The 20,057-nt window shown below is 35.8% G+C and overlaps 1 protein-coding gene across 1 annotated transcript in view; it reads left to right on the top strand.

The window, feature by feature from the left end:
- The first annotated feature begins 369 nt into the window (after positions 1–369).
- The window catches only part of RYR3 (ryanodine receptor 3), a 219,232-nt gene continuing 199,544 nt past the window's right edge, over positions 370–20,057 (top strand). Inside the window, exon 1 of the mRNA XM_074149970.1 lies at positions 370–507. Coding sequence (XP_074006071.1) covers positions 457–507 — 51 coding nt within the window. The 5' untranslated portion in view covers positions 370–456. The remainder of the gene's footprint in view (positions 508–20,057) is intronic.

Genomic DNA, 20,057 nt, shown 5'->3' with positions numbered 1-20,057 from the left:
TGCTGCACAAATCAGTAGGTTCATAGTTGTTGAAATTGATACATTTCAGTGCAAAATTGGGTACCTTGATCTGTGAAAATGGAAGCGCAGGCTCTGCTTTCATTAACACTTCACCATTACTGCTGTTTTGACCAGACAGTATCTGGGGGGGGGAAAATCAACACCTAGTGATGCATATAGTGTTTCCTGCAATACTTCAACAGTAGGGGGGTTTTGCCTCTAGGGTAGAGAGAAAAGGGAAAGAATTGCTTGCTATGAGCTGGAGAAGCAGCGCAGTTGGCTCTGGCAGTGAGGGGGTTGACTGACAGTCTGCAGTGCAGTGGAGTTAGCTGAGCTCCCTATATGGCTGTGGATTAGCTATATGCTAATACTGATAGGAGAAGAGGAGCTGTACCAGCGCAGTGAGCTGACGGTGGAGGCGATCGGAGTCTCAGCAGAGCTGACTCCTCAAGAGCCATGGCTGAAGGGGGTGAAGGAGGGGAAGATGAAATACAGTTCCTACGAACTGTAAGTATCTGCTTTTTATAGGTCATGTAGTACATGATTTCATGTCTATTCCTTTTCTGTTCTATTAAAAATAAAAGTGTCGTTTCTGTGCTGGGCTTTGCCAAATGGGAGAATTGATTTAGTCAGTGGAAAAAAATGAAGCAAGAATATGAGCTTTAATAGCATCAGACAGTCTCAGTGTGTTCTTCCTTGAACCGGCTCAATAGCCAGTTTGGTATAAGGAGACCTATTTCCGCTGTAATCCCCTGTGTTTGAAGCGTCCTCGTCAACTTTGTACTTGGGTTTCTAAATGTAGCATGCCAAATATCTGACCTCTGAAACTTCTGTCTAGGTTAGATTTCACTGACATTAACAGAAGCTTTGCAAATAGGAGAGCCTTAAAATGATGAATAAACCGAGCAAGCCCTTGATGACCTCTTCTGATAAACATGCATACAGAAGCACACTTGTGTGTAGGGAATACCAACAGATGTCGAAGTCAGGGCTCTGCAAATGTTTGGGGTCTTTCCTCTGCTTAAAAGAAGCTCATTTTAAAAGGACATAAGGATTTATTTGGGAAGGAGTGTTAATTAGTGAAATAGCTTTCACTTGGTGTAATTTTCTATAAAGAGCCCTCACACCATTCTTCCCTAAAGCTTTACACAAATCTAATATGACAACCAATTTGGGCTTTTGAGCAAGTAGTGTTAATGCATTAATTTTTGGGAAGAGGCTGAGATCCTTTTCATGTGTTGTCCTGTGTGTCTCATTATTTCTTACCCTCCATGACTAAGGGTGTATTGTTGTGTAACTAGCATGAAAAAACTGTTATTGATACATGTATTCCCTCCTCTTTCCACACTATCTTTACTTTGCTTTTATCACAAATAGTGTTCCAGAAACACTCTACTCTAGATCTGATACAACTTTAAAAGGGTAAATCTCTAAAATAAAACATGCTAAGTGCTTAAAGTAGGAAATTACAAGGCTGATTTCTGAAAGGCTGGGAATATTTATTTCTGGGAATTAAAGGTTGGAGAGTGGTGATGGCTGCTGCTGCTTATGTAAATTGTTTAGGTGTGGTGAAGTGTCATTAGCACTTTTAAACCTGGGAGAATTTCATGGCAGGAGGGAAATAGATAATCACAATGAATTATCCTTTTCAACATCCTTTCCCTCCACTCCACTTCTTAGAGGTATCTCTGTTACATAGTTTAGTAGATTACTCAGCCTTTAGGAGAAGGCACTTTTATCAATGTCCTTCATCCTTTCACTTTCTAAGATGTTGCCTCGAGTGAACAGTCTTCATGTGATGAAGCAAGAAGCTTTGCCTATTCATAGATAACCTGTGTGTGCTACATGAGGTGGCAATTTCTGCTGCTGTGACCCATTCTTGTGCTAGTAGAACTCTATTGCAGTTCTTTCCAATGGGTAAAATAAAGTCCTAAAATAGAGATGGAAAAAAGTGGAAACGGCAAAAGTGAGACTGTGCAGAATTATTCCTTTGGCTTGGTGTTAGGAAATCTTTTACGGGAAAAAAACCAGACTAGGTTTCTGTCTCAGAAGCCCAGCTTCTCCTTGCTGTAACAATCATATCAGTTACTGCCTCTTCTCCATTATAATTTCCTTTACCTTCATGGAGAAGGGATCAATTGTTCTGCAATATACTGAGAAAGGAACCATTTATTAGGTAGAGTGCTACAGTGATGTAAGCCTTCTGTATTTACAGCTTTTATTGCTGCCTAAACACTGTTTGTACATACAAACATGAAGTACAGTAGCCCTTTAGAGCTCTTCCAGTAAAACTGTTGGTCAGTCAGGATCTTCTCTAGATCAGAACGTTTTCTGGGAATTTGGACTGCTAGTGAGTGTTTCCCAGACTTGTGTAGCTGAATCTTCCTTTGATATTGTTGATCCCGGTATTCTTATTTTTGAACCTGTAGACCTAAGTGCTCTAGGAGGTTTTAGGCTCTCAAAGGTAACTCTTGGTGAGTTATAAAATAAGATTAGATCTCTTTTGATCTAAAAATATCCTACAGTATTCTTTTAAAGAGCAAGAGAATTAACTCTTAAAAGTCTGGTAAAATTATTTTTTTCTTCCTTAAAGAGAAACTTTCCTTTTGTCCCGTATTTTTTGTTGGATATGATGTTTTTTTCTCCCACATCTAAGTTATTGTATAGTTTTGTGCATCATTTTTAGGTTCTCTGTTCATGTAGAAAGGCTAGGAGGTCAGTAATGCATAAAAATGATACCTGTATTTGTTTCCAGGGAGCAGCAAACTTGTGGGCATATTTATAAACCTTGATGGAAGGCTTTTCATTATGACTTTCTTTTCCAAGACATTACTCATACTTGATTAATTTGACAGCAATGGGAATGACAAAGACCTTAAGAAAAAATTCCAGAGAGGAGAGGAAAAAAATATTTTCATTGTCATCAGTGTTTTAGTAGTAGTGTAGTCTTCAGTACTCGTTTCAAGTAAGTCCCAGTTCTTGTGTGTAGTCTTTATGTGTAATGATAGCATTTAAAAGTGTTACTAATACAGTCTAATTTCCTTTCTTTATGTTTCCCTGATTTGTAAGTTCAGTATGAATATAAATAAATATATAAATACGCACAGATTTTTCTTACACTGCTACCCTGCTGCTGCATCTTTGTTATGAAATCTTTGATGGTTTGTTTCTGTAATAATGCTTGCAATTGTTTCTCTAGTTTTCTAGTTGGTGGCTTTCATCTGGGTTTTAGTCTGGATATTCAGTGTACGTGTGCCTACTTGTGTGCCCTGTATGGAAGGGAGAAGCAAAGCACTTGTTACATGTGTGTAATATGCAATACTGCTATCTCTTCATTTCCTGCCTTGGTAATGTTTGTTCTTTAGATGGCTTCCCTCTATTGTTTGTTACCCCTTCCTGAAGTATGAATACATGAGAAATTAATGAAGCTAATGTTTATGCAGCATTAGGTGAGAACATATATGTTAACCAGTGCTGTTTTGAGATAACACGCAGACAGATACAGAGGGAACCCTGTTGCCCTTGGCAATGTGGATGAGTGAGTATAAAGCATTCTCATTCAAGCCTTTCCTAGCTACTGGGACTTTACTACTGTGGTAAATTGACAAACTCCTCTCCTCTCAGGAAATTATTCCCAAATTCTCTGTCATTCCCACTGCTACTGAATTAATCAAATATGACCTGATGCCTTGGAGCAGAGAGCTTTTGTCTTCCTCCATCAGAAATACCTATAGTAATTTGCTAACAGAGAGCATGTTTGGGGGGGGGGAAGTCACACCCCTACCCAATGCATAGGAGCAGTTTAAATGTACTTGTAATGAAGCATGTCAAAGTTGTTTGCTGAGAATCCAAATTATGATGGTAACATATATATTATACTATATATATATATATATATGTAAATAAAACGATGGTAACATATATATATTATACTATATATATACACACATTATATATAAAAATATAGTGTAATTAGTATATAGTTTAGTTATTTTTCCTGGAAGTCATTGTATTAATGGAAAGCATTTCCACTTATTTTAATACAGATTAATCTTTTTTTCGGAGGTGGCTCATAATGCATTAGTCAAGAAAGTTTTGCCTTGTTTTCCATGGATCTGAACAAGTGTGTGTGTTGGTGTGTATTGGCATCAGTGTGTGTCTGCCTTTGTGCATGTGTCTGTGTGTGCATGACTATCCCCAACTGATTACAAATTCATTTCTCTGAGTGACAATTGATTCTTCTTTGACTTCTGCTCCTTTAACAGCTTGTCTCAATGACCTAATTTTAAGTGTTCTGATAAACCTCTCCAATCACTATCTAAAAATTTACAGATAGGAGTGGGAAATTGTTTTCTGTCATAGACTAAGTATAGTTATCTGTTGAACAGCAAAGTACTGTTGTTGCAAAGACTTAGGATAGAATATCTGGATTTAATTTTTTTCAAGATCTAGTCCATATATGTAGATTTAAACAATAGATTTGCAGGTGGTTTTTTTCAGGTATGTTTTTGATCATTTGTGTGTTAAATTGCTGCTCAGAATCAAGACAGTTGGGTGTCTTATACACATGTATATGTGGATACACTTTCCTGTCTAGATTACTTGAAAATGAGCTCTTCTGCTCTTCAGATGTTAGAGGTGAGATGAGAATTTACATCACTTTTACAATATGAACTGTTAGGTATAGTATGAGTTAGATTTTCTTTTTCAATAATTTTCACTGTTTCCAAATACAAATATAAAAAGTGATTATATCATGCCTTTTATTATTATTTTAGGAGTTGTACTAAAGCACTTCAGTTTACCAAGGATTAGTGTGACGTAAAACCAGTTTGTCTTTAGATGCTTTTAATACATGATGTTTTATCAAATCTGTGTCCCTACTGGTGTATCCCTAGTAACATAACAAAGATTATGTGAAGTGGAAACATTAAAATAATTTGTCCTTAATAGTCCAACTTAATATCTAATAATTGTGTTATGCTGATATTCTGTAGCACAGATCTCTGTGGCTTGATTCAGTAAAGTACAAATATCTGCTATATAATGCTAACCAGATAAATACTTGCAAACAAATATATCGGCAGATGTCAGACAATAATGGAAGATATTCTAGGGAGAAGTTTTTAGCAGTGGCTAATTAAAAAGTGGGAAAATATGGAAATTGTTTTCAGTGAGTTATGTATGAGATTATGTAAAAGCGATATAGAATTTATGTATAGTAAAAGTCACAAAGGCTGAGGAATGCCTTAAGATCAAATCAGTGAAATTTTCCTGAAGCCCCTTTTAGGGGAGCTGGTGCAGGTTCTGCATGCTTCTTGAACAGCTGAGTGCATTCTGTGGTATTGTTTTCAAATTAATTAGGACATTTTGTCTGTTGTCACTGAAATGTACCGCAATTCATGATACAGTAGTTGTCCGTTAGCCAGTCAATTCCTTTTAGGAAAAGGATAAAACGAAAGGAAGAATAAAGTTATATAAAACTTGAGTTGCTTCTGAGAACTCGTGTGTGTTAGGAGCTTAAGTTATTTTTGAATATAAATGTTTATGTATCTGTGTATCTTCATCTCTGTGCATTCAGTCTCCCCCTTCCAGTCTTATGGCCACAATTTTTAAAAATTGTATAGCAGTCCATATTTCTAAGTCTTCTAAGAAGAACAAAAATTGTACAACAGATAAAACAGACAAAAATGCCACTATGTCACTTCCACTCCATTTAAAAAAAGTAAAAAAAAAATTCAAATAGATTTCTGTTTGCTTCTTAAACTTCAGGCTGTTGCCAGCGTAGCTAATTACAATCACTCTTCTTGCCTTATTATCCTTCAGTTTCTACCGTGGAAATCATGCTTAATTTTATGAATTTAAGTTTCTTACGTTTCTAAGTTTCTTAGAACTTGTAGCATCCGTCTTTGTAATTAATGTTGCTCTGTTTATTTTCACACGTTAAATTGCCACTTTTACTCCCTGCTTGTGTTTTCAACTTTGTGAATAGGTTTGCCCAGTTTGTCACTCTATGGAAAGCAGATAGCTTATGCTCATTCTTTACCTAGGACACCTAGGACTATTTCTTTGCTGAAGGTCTGTGTAATATTATAAGATAGATTTACAAGATGACAAATTTTCCAGTGAATCACATGCTGTAGTATGCTGTGAGTGTTTATTTTTGATGAAATAAAGATCTTCTGCAATTAATTACAACCCCTTTTCAAGGCAAAATTTTAAGCAAATGCTCTCATACTAAAAACACAACAGTCATGTCCTCAGACTCTATAGCGTGTCTGTTTTTTAGCTCTGGACAGACTGGAGTAGTGGATTGATATCTGTATCAGAGTTACTCAATTCATGTGTAACAATTTCTCTTTTAGAGTGAAATCATCTCATTTAAGTGGGTATTTCAGGCTCCTGGTAAGGAACAATTCTTTGGGAAAATTGCACGGTGTTTAGATGAAAAGGGAAGCACTTAAGTAGTTTGGTATGTTTAATGTAGTGAAAGTTGTTCTAAAGTTTAGTTAATGGTTGGGATTTTATATCTGCTGTTGAGGAAAAGAGTGATATAGCCCCAACTGCATTATAATTTCATAGAACTTCACATGATTTGTCTAATATACATGGGTCTTTCATTCTCTGACATGGATCTTGAGGTCTGTTCCCAGTTTCTGGTATAAATACTGAACAAGTGGAACATTTATGCCACCAAAAGCTTGCAATTAAAATAAGAGGAAAGATAACAGAGGAAGGGGAAAAGGGAGTATGAGAAGGCAGTGAAATGATATCCAGCATGTTGTTAGATAGTAATTTTTACGTTCTAGTTACGGAAGCATTTATAAAGTAATTTTACATGAAGAAAAAACAAAACCACTTTAATAAATATTCTGGGGGGAAATGCATTTTCTAGGTGATAGTGTGTTGAAAGACTATATTGGGTAAAGGGGGGTAGAAGGTAAAGGGAAAGAGTTTTTGCAAATATAACAGGTGGACAATGAAAACTTGCATCATGATTAGTCAGAGGTGAAGGCTGATTTCTATCAAATTGAAGGTGGTTGAGTCAGGGACTCACTTCTAAAGGTCTGGTTGTTACAGGCTGCTGTTGGAGCTGGTGCATTGTTTGATCTATTTCCCTGATACTTTTCTTACATTTTGTTTAGTGTGGATCTATAGAATAGACTGTAAACCTAGTTTTTCCTACAAGGATGCAGTAATGTTCAGAGACGTGTTGTAAAATGTTGCATGTTTTGTTATATGTAATGATAGTACATGTATGCAGTCATGTCATACGATGTATATAAGGGGTACATACATGTATATGGGATATATGTAATTATATGTAATTAGTTGCACTTTTGCAAGCTGCTTCATATTGGCCCAGTCTACACCAGTTATAAACAAAGCAACGTGACATGAACTCAACATTATGCTTTACTACTGTTTTTTTCTACAGTTTAAATTTAAAAAATTGCTGTTTCAAAAAGAAATCAGTGCACGTATTACAATATTATAAATACAGTGTAGTGTTACAAAATAATTGCAAGAGTGAATAAAGTCATGATTGAATTCCTAGGATAGATCTAATTCACTCATTGTCAGTTTCTTTTCCTTTTTTTCTACTTTTTTTTGGCGGGGGAGGGATATCCATGTTAATGCAGGTCTGCTGAAATAACAGCAAATTTGTTACGAGCAAGCAAAGCTCTTCAATCTCACTTTAGAATGTTAGTTTTTGATAGGATTTGTGACCATGCAATAATCCTAAATTAATACTCTAAGCATACGTTTCCGTGTTTCCCCCTGGTCCCACTGGTGGCTGTTGTGGGGAATCGTCTTCTGCTCAAGCTCTGCTTTTTGGTGTCTGAAGGGGGATTAATATCTTCAGTAATAAACAGTGAGTTTGCTAGTGATGTTCCCACGTTTTTATAGAATGCAGTAAGTGGGTTGCCTGATCTCTGTGCCTTTTTTCTAATCCCCTGCCATTCTAACTGGATATGATTCATATTGAAATCCAGCTGTGAATATTGCTTCTTTCTCAGTTCCCATGGCAGTGCTGTGACCACACAGCCAAATGCTGCCAGGTGCATTAGATACAGATTCCAAAAATAAAAGCAGAGTTGCGGACAGGGAGGAGAAGAAAAATAAGTTTGGTGTGCAGTTATTTAGAATATATTGAATTCAATTATAGGACACTAGTTTATAGTCACGTATTTCTTGACTTAATTCATGAAACACATATTTTCCCAAATGGCACATAATAACAGTGAGGATATATAATAAGCACAGACCTCTATAGACAGTAAAATTATCATCTCAATTTAAGAAAACAATTGCAAACATAAACATGCTTTAAAAGATTCAGAAAGAAAAGATGAGGCATTAATTTATGCCTCAATGAATATTTTGGTTTATTTGCTCAATGTAGAAATTTTAAATTTAACATTCTGTCTTTGGTCTGGTGACTTTTTAATGATACTATTCTTATGAGTTAGTAGGATGTAGTGGTTTTGGTGCTGGAAGATTTCATATTGTGTACCAGACATTACTTGATAAGAGTATCTGTTGTTATAATTGCAGAAGATGTTTTCCCTCTAAATGCTTAATTTTCTTGGGTAACTTTTGGAAACTTGTTTTCTGAAAATTGCAGTTATGTTCTGAAGCACAATTGGCAATTATGTGACACCCTCAGAGTATGTCTAAAGTAGTTCAAGATGGGAAATGCATAGGAATTATAAAAACCTAGAGGAAAATTGATTTATTATTTTTTTTTCCCCACCTAGATCTGCTTTTGGTAGTGTCTCACCTGCAGTATGATGCATACATACATGTGTTTGTCAGCCATTGCAGACCTGCTGTCAGTCAACTCTCAGTCTTAACAGATGTGGTTCAGCTGTAAATAGGAGAGCTGATAGCCAGTCTGTTGATCAGGTAACCTCTTTTCCAGTTCCCTCTTCTGGCACATCATGTCTACGGTGAGGAGTGGCAGCTTCAGTCAATAGAAGCAAGTGAAAGATTCAGTAGTAACATCAGGCTTGTTCCTTCTACTGGGCTTTTATCCAAATAAGCAAGTGCTAGTCCCTCAGTAAGATGAGTAGTCAGCACACTCCTGTGCTGATTTTGATCCACAGCAAACATCTCTGTCAATCCTGAGCCTTTCAGCTACTTCAGCACTCAAGCAGGTTCTCCAGTGCCTTGTACCAGAAAACCAACTCCCCCTGACCCAATTGAAACAACTTGATTTCTCTCCAGCAATAATATAATAGAAAAGAACTGCTACTTAAATAAAATCCTTCACAAATTACTTGTACACACAATAGCATTTCAACTTGGAGACTTGAAACAGCTGTTTAGCAGCAGATACAGAACTAATTTAAAACACTGAAGGTTTAACATGCTTTCAAATTTCATCAGCAGTACCATGTTCAAACAGGATTACAAGGATCATCAAGCATAGAATATATAATAAAATGCCTCAGATGATTCACTAAAATGCTTAAGGCCAAATGACTTCCATCTCCTAAGACTCCCTCTGAACTTCATTGACTGCACTGTCTTGTCCTTTCTGTATATGGAAGAGGCACAGAAGAACTATACACCTGGTACATACTAAAGATACTCAATGTCAGTCATTTGTAGAATTGAGAAGCTGTTTGATAATGTATACAAATGTTGATCCAGTCAGTGCACAGTCAGTTACCATTTTGATTAAAAGAAATAATAAATAAAACCCCCAAAGCTGTCCGTAATTACACTGCAAGGTACTAGCATAACCTTCTTCTAAAATGCATATCCATTTTAGTTGCACTTTCCAAAAGATCAATATCAACAGGCTCTACAGTTCCTGTGTAGCCAAAGCTGGGAAAGGTAGACTCTAGAATTTGGAAGACCTCAATCTGATCGTGTATGTCATAGCTGCATTAGTTGTTATCAAGTAACCTTTTTATGAAAAAACATTCACAGGACAAAAGATTCTTTGCTGCATACATCTTGACCATCACAGGAAAAAGTGCTAATAGGGATTGATAAGATTTGATTTCCTGATCAGTTGCTATCTGTGGGAACTAAATAGTGATTGTATTAATAATGTGTGCCAAATGTTCATTTAAAACTTTGTGTTTTTTCCTTTATGTGCTATTTACATACATTAGAATTAATAAGGAGTGAAGTTTTTAAAATACATAGAACAATATTATCTTTCTAATTTGCAGACCCTCAACCTTTTCTGTAAGAGCTGTGAGTTGCTGTAGACTGAATTTAGGACACATTAATTGCTTTCCTAGTAAGGTTTTGCAGATCTCTTGGAAATAGTCATCTGAATAATGTGGAATTCAGCTTTCATTATCTTCATTTATTTTAGTCACTTTTGATGGCTGAATCACCCAGATGTTTCAACTGGGATGTTAGTTGCATTTTTTTATTTTTTATTTTAACACAATGTAACAAAAAATATGACCTTAAAGCTTTCAAAAATGTGAAGAGTTTACTTACTATACTGGATCTTAAGTGACTGTCTTAGGTGATTAAATTGGCCCCATCTTTAATGTAGCTCCATCCCATGAGTGGGTAAAATAGTTTTGTGCTTGAATACTGAGTAGTACCTCAATAGTAACGCTTAAACAAAACCTTGAGTCTAATGGATAGGTATTCTCACTGGAATCAGTGATAATTGATCATTATTATAAATATTCTAATTAAGCCTCATTAAACTGAAATCTAGCAGTTTTAGTGACCCTTCTGCTGTTACAACCTTTTAAAAAATTCTATCAATCAATATAAATCTCTTCCATCAGTAACTGGAAATGCCGATTAGTCATGTTTGCTTTAGGTGTTCAGTTTTATTCATGATTTATTTATTCTATGTATAATGGTTTTGCTCAGGGTATCCATAGACTTTTAAAAATTGCTTCCATAAAATGGAAATCAGGTAAAATTTGGGAATTTTTGATCTTGTACAGATCCAAAATCTTTCCACCTTTACAATGAAATGACATTGCATCTCCTTCTACCAGGTAATATGAATGTAGAATATTTGGATTATAGAATTATCTTTGAATTTGTGTCTAGTCAAACCTGTAATTTTTTTCTCATGTTTTTCTTTATCTTAATAAAGATGTTGATGCATTTTTTTTGTATAATAATGATTCTGATGTATTTCTTGTAGTGTTTAACACATTCTTTTTAATATTTTGATTTTTATAACGATGGAAAAAATGGTTGCTTTGTACATACATAATGATATCAACTGTAATAGCACTTACAAAAAAAGCTTCAATAAGAGAAGCTGGTTAATATAAATTTGTGTTTTACAAGAGAAGGAAAATTCAGCAGTTACTATAGGACTTTTTTTCCACCCTTATGGTTTTGAAGCAACAATTTTATGCAGCACTGAAATGACAAACTTACTGGCCAAAGTTTGTTTCATAGGAGTGAATGGAATGGTGTTACTGGAGAAGGGTATAGGATGTGTGATTATATTCTTCATCAATGATGTGAACATTCTCCCATTGTTACTTCAGTTTAATGTTTGAAGTAGTAAGAGCTTAGTATATCGAACTCTGTATGATGAAGAACTGCTTTGCTTTACTCGGGCAAATCAGCCCAAGTTTCAGAATTGTTTCAATTATGCACCCAATCTCCTTTATGCACAAAATGAACTATGCCGTATGGTATGCTCATATGATTAAGACAGTTAGGGGCAGCATATAGCGGCTACTAAACCAGCTAGACATAAACAAGTGGTGAGGTCTAAAAGAGGAACTTGATACGGTATGTCATTCATTGTAAACATTTTTTAAAAAGCCAGATTGTTCTTCCAATGTAGAATACCTTCTGATCACTAAACTGTTACAAAATTAATTTCCTCAAGGAGTAGAAAAGTCAGTTATCACCTGCATTTAAACTTTTCACTTAATGAAAATATATTAAGAATGTTAAATATTTACTTTATTAAGGAAAAGAATTTTATCAGAAGAGTGTTTTTCTTACTTAGGCTTTTTCTCATTTTTGCTTTGAAATGCCACAATTTGATGACTGTGAATGCCCTCGCTAGCCTAACTGCAGATAAGTTACAGAAGCTGTCATTAATGACCTTTTAGTGCTAACCAGAGTATAGTTCCTATTTCTTTTCATACTGCTGCACAAGCAATAAACTGTAAAGTTGTATGCACTGGTGCCTTGTTATTGAAAAAACACCAACTTTGAGGGAAGCTGAATAAGGAAGTACAGACTCCCTGCGATTAATTTGAAAATCAGGAAGCTTGATGGTATGGAAGATTCTAGATTCATTCTGAGCATGTAACTTTCATTTCATGACACAAGTTTGATTTTGTTAGAAAGACTTATTCATTTTTATTTGCCAGGGATTTTCCCAAGTCAGCTTCTCTCAAGGCTGACCTTAGCCTTAAATAACATCATTGACTATATAAGGGCCTGTATATAAGGCTTAACTTGCCAATTAGAGTGGTAACATGACCTTTGCTATCCTTGCCAATACGAAGACAATTTAGAATCATAAATCACAGCACTCCAAAAGGTGAAATGCATTCACCACAACATAGAAAAAGGGGGACAAAATCTTCAAAGAAAGAAAATGATGGCCAAAGGATGATAGTGGTTATATTCTGTTATAGGTAATCTGTGACATCAGTAGAATATTTCTAGTGCTGTTTAGAAAATTAAACATGTACTTGCATAGCTCTATCATGTGTTCGTCCAATCTAACTTTATCCTAATACACTTACTGCATTTATCTTTCACATCCGTGTTTCTTTTCTTTATTTAATCTAAAAAAACTGACAGCGGCAGTTAAGAACAGAAGTCAATAATAACATGGAGCTGATGGAAGATTATCCTGACCTCAGGCTTCTTCTAGGCAACATCAGTTAATATTGTCCAACCTTTTTATTTTTGTGCATCCCTTAAATCTCCAGCACCCATTGCTGTATGGAAACACCCTATCAGCTAGCTGTGTAGTTTAGCTATCTTGGAACACTGGGTTCGGATCAACTTCTGTGTGCTATGTTTTCTCTTCCTATCATTTCTTGAACCAGGTGTTTTTATGATAAACCAGAGTTTGCAGTTGTTACAATAGAAGTCACTGAGCTATTCTTCTCAAGTGCAGCTGCAGAGAACAGAGACAAAGACACAGTTATTATTTACTGGAAAGTAGGTATATTGTATAAACATGGCAAAAGTGGCAAGCTTTTAGCAGTGCTGAGTTAGCCCCCATCAGACCATGTCAGTGTCCAGGTGCTGTTTTCTTTGGTGGTTGAGGTGGTGCCTGAAGGGTAACTTCTCTCTCCTCTGTTCAAGCAGAGATTTATGTAGCCAGGGTTCTTGGCACACATGACCATTGTTTGGTTTCTTTAAATGGTTGTGGGATTCTGTACTTTTTCATACTGAATCAGATGCAAGGTTAGTGGTTTGATTGTAGAATAACTGTACATTGATCATGTAAGCATTTTTGGGGGATACACAAGGTGAAGTGTTACAGTGCTTGCAGAAATGTTGCCTTAGACAATGTTGGGCAATGTGCTGTTGTCCTAAAATAGTGGTCTGAAGCAATGGCAACACCTGCTTCTTCCCAAGTATTTCTTCTCCTGTTACAATATTATATATGTATAGCAATTGCTCTTTGCTGTGCTTACTTTCTGTCCAGTGCACGCATAGTTTGCATGGCTCTTTCTGTCTAGTACATGCATAGTTTGCATGGCTCGTGGCTACTGGCTGTGGGTAGATCACTGGCTGTAGGCCTTGGCTTCAGGTATTTGCAAGTTAGTGTAATATTAATATGTGGAACTTGATAAAATGTTACAGCTATGCCTAAAGGTCAGGCCTTGATAGTTACCTGTGATGAAAGTGTGCTGTTGCTAAGTAGTAATTAGTTGGAAGGCAAATGTACTAAACATGAAAGCTTGCAGATTCAAAAAAGGTCTAATGCGTATGTTGAACAACCAAAACCAATCAGAAATTTAATTTCTGTCTTTATATAAAGAAGACTTGCTTGGGAAACAATGATTCAGCTTTAAACAAGTGGAACAACCAGTCTTTATGTTACACTGAGCAGTAGTAATTTCAGTCCAGTAATCTAATGGCTAACCTTGAGAGAACTATCTGAAACCATCTCAAGTGAACCATGATTAAAACCCGAGTTTTAGCCGAATTAGTGTTCTGAAGGACTTTTATTAATGTTTGCAGCTGTTCTTCTTCAAGCTGTGGTGTTAATGTAAGCAAAATAATTTGTAGAACCTCTGATTGGATACAAGTATATAGACTTGGCAAGCAACATTTTTTTTAAATATTTGAGTGATTTTGATTTAAAAATTGGTAATACTGTTGCATCCAGAGAAGTGGTAGGGTCTACTTGGTGCTGTACAAACACAAGAAAACAGTACATTCTCTGATACAAAGAGCTTACCTGAGCCTGTGAATGAACAGCCTGCAGACGAGCGCTCAAGGAAAATGAGACTTTGGTCAGTGTGAAAAGGATTAAATCATAACACAACTGAAATATTGCTACACTACTAAGTGAAAGTGTTAAATAAAATAATAAAAAAAACAACAACAGAAAACAGGGGAAAGAGGTAGTGGGTTATGTCTGCAGGGGAGTTCCATTTGTGAGAGATGGTAGATGACACCCCCCCAACCAAAATAAAGGCAGCGTCAAACTTGAATATTTTGGACATGGGCATTTGTAGTTAGTACCACAAATTTATCAGAAATGGGTATTTGCTTGATTGAAGGGGTGGCATCTAAAGGAGGGATGAGTTGTAAAAGACTTAATTAATGTGATAAAAAGGAAAAGGGAAAAGACTAAAGTGCAATTGACCCACAGAGGCAGATTTTTTTGGTGTGACAAGAAGGATAGTAATACCATAGTGATCAAAAAAAAAAAGGAAGTGTGGGGGTAGACTTGACTAAGGAGACAAAGAATCTTTATTTTCAGTCACGGAGAGTATGCATTAAGAGCAAATATTCACAAAGAGATACTGGAAGGAGAGAGAGAAGTGTGGAGGAACCAGTGTCTCAGCCTCTCTGCTTTAGCTCTACCCGAGGCTGTAAAATCCAGAGTGAGAACAACGACAGTTGTCCTATCTCTTGTTCCTTGAGGTCACAAGAATCTCAAGAAATTATAAGAAATGACAGGCTTTTTTATTAATTTTGACATGCATAGCTTGTCAAAATTGGGAGCCTTAAAAGGAGTTTGCTAGCTCTTGATGGAAAATTACAAATAAGTAGGCATTTTTTGTGGAAAAGAAAAACCTCTAAGTAAAATCTACATTCAAAAATAAGCAAGGCCCCCATCTTGAACATAGAAGGAATGCAAAAAAACCCCCAGATAAAGATGCTTTGCTGAGAACACTGAAATTCTTCTGTCATTAATTCTCAAAGTGCATCTTCATAGGTTCTTTTTCAGACTTCTAAACCCCCTGAGACTTTCCAGTATTTCTGTTTGTCTCCTGTTTCTGCCTTAGTTTTGTCACACAGCATCTATCTGAAGTGTCTTTGCTTAGATTAGTCTTGCATTTGCTTTCATTTCATGTGGAAACATTTATTTATATGGCACAGGAACACAGAACTGGAAAGAACTTTTTAGTCACTGAATTTGAACTGAAGTTCAATTTTAAAGCTAATTGTATCTTTTCCCCTGCTGCTTTTATCAAGGTACCAATCCATTGATCTAGTAATCCTCCTTCAGTTTTTCAGCTTAAAAGTACTTAAATATTTATAGATTTTTTTTTTCATGTGTGCCGACAGTGTTACCTCTCAATATATTTATAAAGAGGAATTCTGTTCCCTCTCCATTGGGAGAGAATGTTACTTCCCAAATGAAGTAACCCAACTTCATTTAGCTTACTTTTATATCACTGGATCTTTGGTTTCCTCACAGTTTTGTTATCTCTTGTTTATACTCCTGCTGGCTGAGTGTCCTCTGAACATAGGTGACAACGACTTCTTGGACAGTGACATAATACTTTCCTGTTTCCTTGGTCAGGACTTGCTCGCTTCTCATAGCAAGGCCATGTTGATGTATTTTAAAGAATATAAATTCAACCTAGAGACCAATCTAAAAAGAGACAGGCTACACTTTTTTAACCCTTTTCTAAAGGCTGCAAAGTCTCCGACTGTGCCAGTAAATGAGATGGCCACAGTCAATTCTCTAGCCTTGAGGCGAAATGGAAGCACACAGTTTACGTACATACAGCGAAATTAATTCCCCAGAGTGACCTTATCTGTAGTGCCTATTGGGAACAGACTCTGGCCTGTTTGGTACCCCAAGTCATGCTAAAGGTATTGCTTGGCAAAATTCTGGTAGGTACAGGGCAGTATATTTCCTAAGTTCATGTTGATTTAAATGTGTAGTCTTGTGTCAGTGTAGTCACTCTGTTTCAGAGAAAGCACTGAAATGTCAGGTATTCAAGTAGTCACTAGTCTGTATATTTGCACTGGTTAAAGAGGTGCTTCATGCTGCTTTTGATACTCTTAAGGGTATTCTTTTTCTGTTGGTTATATTTCTGTTCAGTATCATGTTTTAGTTTTGAAGGAAATTTAATTTTAATTCAGAAAGTAATAATTCCAGGAATATCCTTTCTCCTTCTAGCATCATAGGAAAGAATCATGGAATCATTTAGGTTGGAAAAGACCTTTAAGATCGAGTCCAACTGTTAACCTAACACTGCCAAGTCCACCACTAAACGATGTCCCTAAGTACCACATCTACACGTCTTTGAAATTCTTCCAGGGATGGTGACTCAACCACTTCCCTGGGCAGCCTGTTAGAGTGCTTTCGCAAAAGACAGTGTCTTCCCATGCTATAGAGAGGTAATTTTTATAGCTGTAATTCTTTCAGGCATGGGATGCCATTCATATTATCAAATTCAACAGTAGAAATACAGTTCCTAACAAAGAAGTGGAAAGACTGAAGTCAGCAGGTTTTTTCTTTTTTTTTTTTTAGTGTTTTGTTTGGTTTTTTTTCATTTTTTTTTCTTTTTTTTACATTCACAGTTAAACCATGCCACTCAGTTTACTTGGAACATTGTTGACAATAAGTAATTATATTAATATAGCGAAGTCTTGCATTGCACAAGAAACTTATCTGCAGTTCTTGGGCAAAGATTTCTAAATGAGAAAGGCTATGGCTGAAATATTCAGTAAAAGCCTGCAAAAATCCCTCCCCTGAGCTTCCACTTGCAGGTAGAATTTAAGTGACCTAATAAAGCCTGAAAGCGGTGCAGTGTCATTTATTTGGCTGCCTGTGTGCTTCCAACAAATGTTTCAAAATGCTGTAATTTTTTTTTCTGTGGGAGTCTTAGCTCCATGGTAACCATATCTCGTTTAACTCTTAAGGAATCTTGTCACTGCAGAGAAAACCTCTTATCTAATGATTAAATCTATTCAAGTCTCCTTTTAACAGTCTATCTTTTATTCCTACTTCTTCTCCTAAGCAGGGTTTTGTCAATGTGAATGCAGTTGATCATCTGGTTGAGGATGTCATCACTTTGGAATAATTTTTCATGTTTTCCTCCTGAACAAGTAGAGGAAAATCAGGGTAAGGACAAAGGAATGCTAAAATGATGAGTCAGACTGTAGTCTCACAGTTTGCAGGAACAGTACTGTTGTCACCTTTGAAGTTCAAGATGTGGGAAAAAAAGTATGATGAGTGTGGAAATATTCTTGCATGAAATCATGCTGAAATAATTGTGACCTTTAGAAAAGGAACAGTGCTGTGACAGAGGTAATCTGGAAGTTACATAGGAGTGCCTTTCATTCTGTTTCATAGCATAAAATACATTTTGAAGGTGAAAGGTGACGAATTCCTTTCTAAAGAATTGAAGTCTCAAGTTCAGAAAGAATTGGACACAGTAGAGGATATAGGTTTTATAATAAGAAATGTACAAAGATTTTGCAGGGAGTTCTTCACCCTAATACATGAGAAATAAAGTAACCTCTGTATATTCAATGGTTTAGGAGGATTTTTCCCAAAGACTGTTTTAAGATAACTGACTTTTTCAGATTTGCATGGTAATTTGTGGAGTGTACAAGGAAGGGAAAGGTTGGTTGTGAATATTTTCTGCTTTCCTCAGAACAACAGTGTTCACTATAAATCACAGTGACATGTCAGTAGCTAGACCACTGATGTGACTGCTTCTGAAATTATTTGATCCAAAACCTGATGGTATATATTTTTTGTGAATTTCAGTTATTTTAAGTCAGTGTCTGTGTACAATGAAGGAGAGAAAGTTCTGTGTCACCCTGAAGTCTGATGCCTGGTGCATGCTGAATTTAGATTTTCATTATTATTATTATTCTATATACCTGTTCTCTCTTAAGCAGGTATCATGTTGGCAATCTGCAAGGGCATTAAATTAAACTGATATTGATCCTTCTGCGTACACTTCCATTTTACTATCATTATACTGTTACTTAGTCATTATAGTGAAGCCATATTGAAATACTGATGACTTGCCTGAGACCTTTGCATCGTTCTGTGTTGACATGAACTATTCTGATAGGAGTCTCAATAGATGGAATTTTTTTACTCTTTTTTTTTTTTTTCTTCTTCTACTTGGTAGAAGACATAGCTATAAAAATTTAGCACAGCTTGAAAACTATATACATTCTATTATAGCTGAAATTGTTTTGTTATTTGCTTGTGTCACCAGAGTCTTTAAGGATACTACATGTCGTACTCTGGATACAGTATTTTTAAAGAATATCCCACTTCTGTGGACCTGAATCTTACTAAACCCAAAAATATTTGAATTTTTGGTTGTCTTTGTCCCATGTTGCTTACAAAATGCTGTCAGAGAGCATGGATCACCCTCCTAGCTGAAACACCAAGCTGGGAAAATATAAGATTAAATGCCCTCAGGAGTGATCACACCAACCATTTTGTTAATTAAGTCAAATTGATTTCAAGTCCTACAAGATGTTAACTGATGAGCAGAATAGGAGTCTCCTCTCGCTTCTGTTTGTCAGGAATAATGCATTTGAGGGAAGTTGTGGTTACAGCCTCAGGACCACATATATATATGTATATTTTTAACACTTAACAGGTAAATTCAGTTTATTTTATACTCTGTGTGGCCATCACTGATGCAAAATGTGCAGATTAACTTCACAGAATCAAGCCATACTATTTTTGGATCTTGTGTTTCAAAGCCATGCTGTGTTATATTAACTAGAATATTTTTGTGCTAAATATTCAGAGTATACTCTGCTCTCTAAAACAGGAAAAAGCACAATTTTAAAGGCTGGTAGTAATTGGAAGGGTCTGTTGTCAGGTGATCCGAGAGTCTTTTCCTTATTTTTAATATGCAATTATATGATAAATGCTCATTGCTTATTTAATTAGTGTATTTTCAAACCAATGTATAAGTGACATAGGTGTATAAGGTTTCATAGGTATGATTTTTATATTTATTGGTGTGCTAAATGGGGTTTTTTTTAGCCATCCTTTCAGAACTTTTCAAAACCTTTTTCTCTAGATTAAGATACCTTCTTTGTTGCAGTATTTTCTGAAGTTTGGTGAACGATGGATTTTATTTAAAATTAAGATTATTAGAATCTCGAAGAGGAGGGAAGAAAAGGAGAATATTACGTCTTCTAAGTAATAATTTTTGAATTCTCTTTAAAAAAACCCAAACATGCCTTCAAGAGATTCTCCTTAAATAAGACAGCTTTGCTCATTTTTTTCCTTTTACAGTAATTGAAGAACTAATAAATACTCTAGCTACATCTCTATTTATATAGAAAGGAGTAGAATTAGATGGCTGCTTCTTCTATCTCACGTGACCCATAATCCACAGTAGATTTGCAAGTCCTTTTACTTGCTACCTGAACCTCAATCCACCAACTTCCAAATTCAGAATGGAAAAATTAAGTTCACTTATTCATATGTACTTTGTCAGCTGCTTATTTCTTTTTTTTATTATTTTTGTTTTTCCATACAATCATACTAAAACTGTTATAGCCTTGGACCAACATTTGATTATGTTTGGTGTGCTATAACCTTATACCACAAAGGTGGTGAATAATCTTTCACATATGTCTGGTAAATAGGTCTTGTAACATTA

The sequence above is a fragment of the Numenius arquata genome, chromosome 6 (genome assembly GCF_964106895.1).
Source record: "Numenius arquata chromosome 6, bNumArq3.hap1.1, whole genome shotgun sequence".
Lineage (NCBI taxonomy): Eukaryota > Metazoa > Chordata > Aves > Charadriiformes > Scolopacidae > Numenius > Numenius arquata.
Note: the sequence above shows the minus strand (reverse complement) of the source record. Positions and strands in the feature narration are given on the sequence as shown.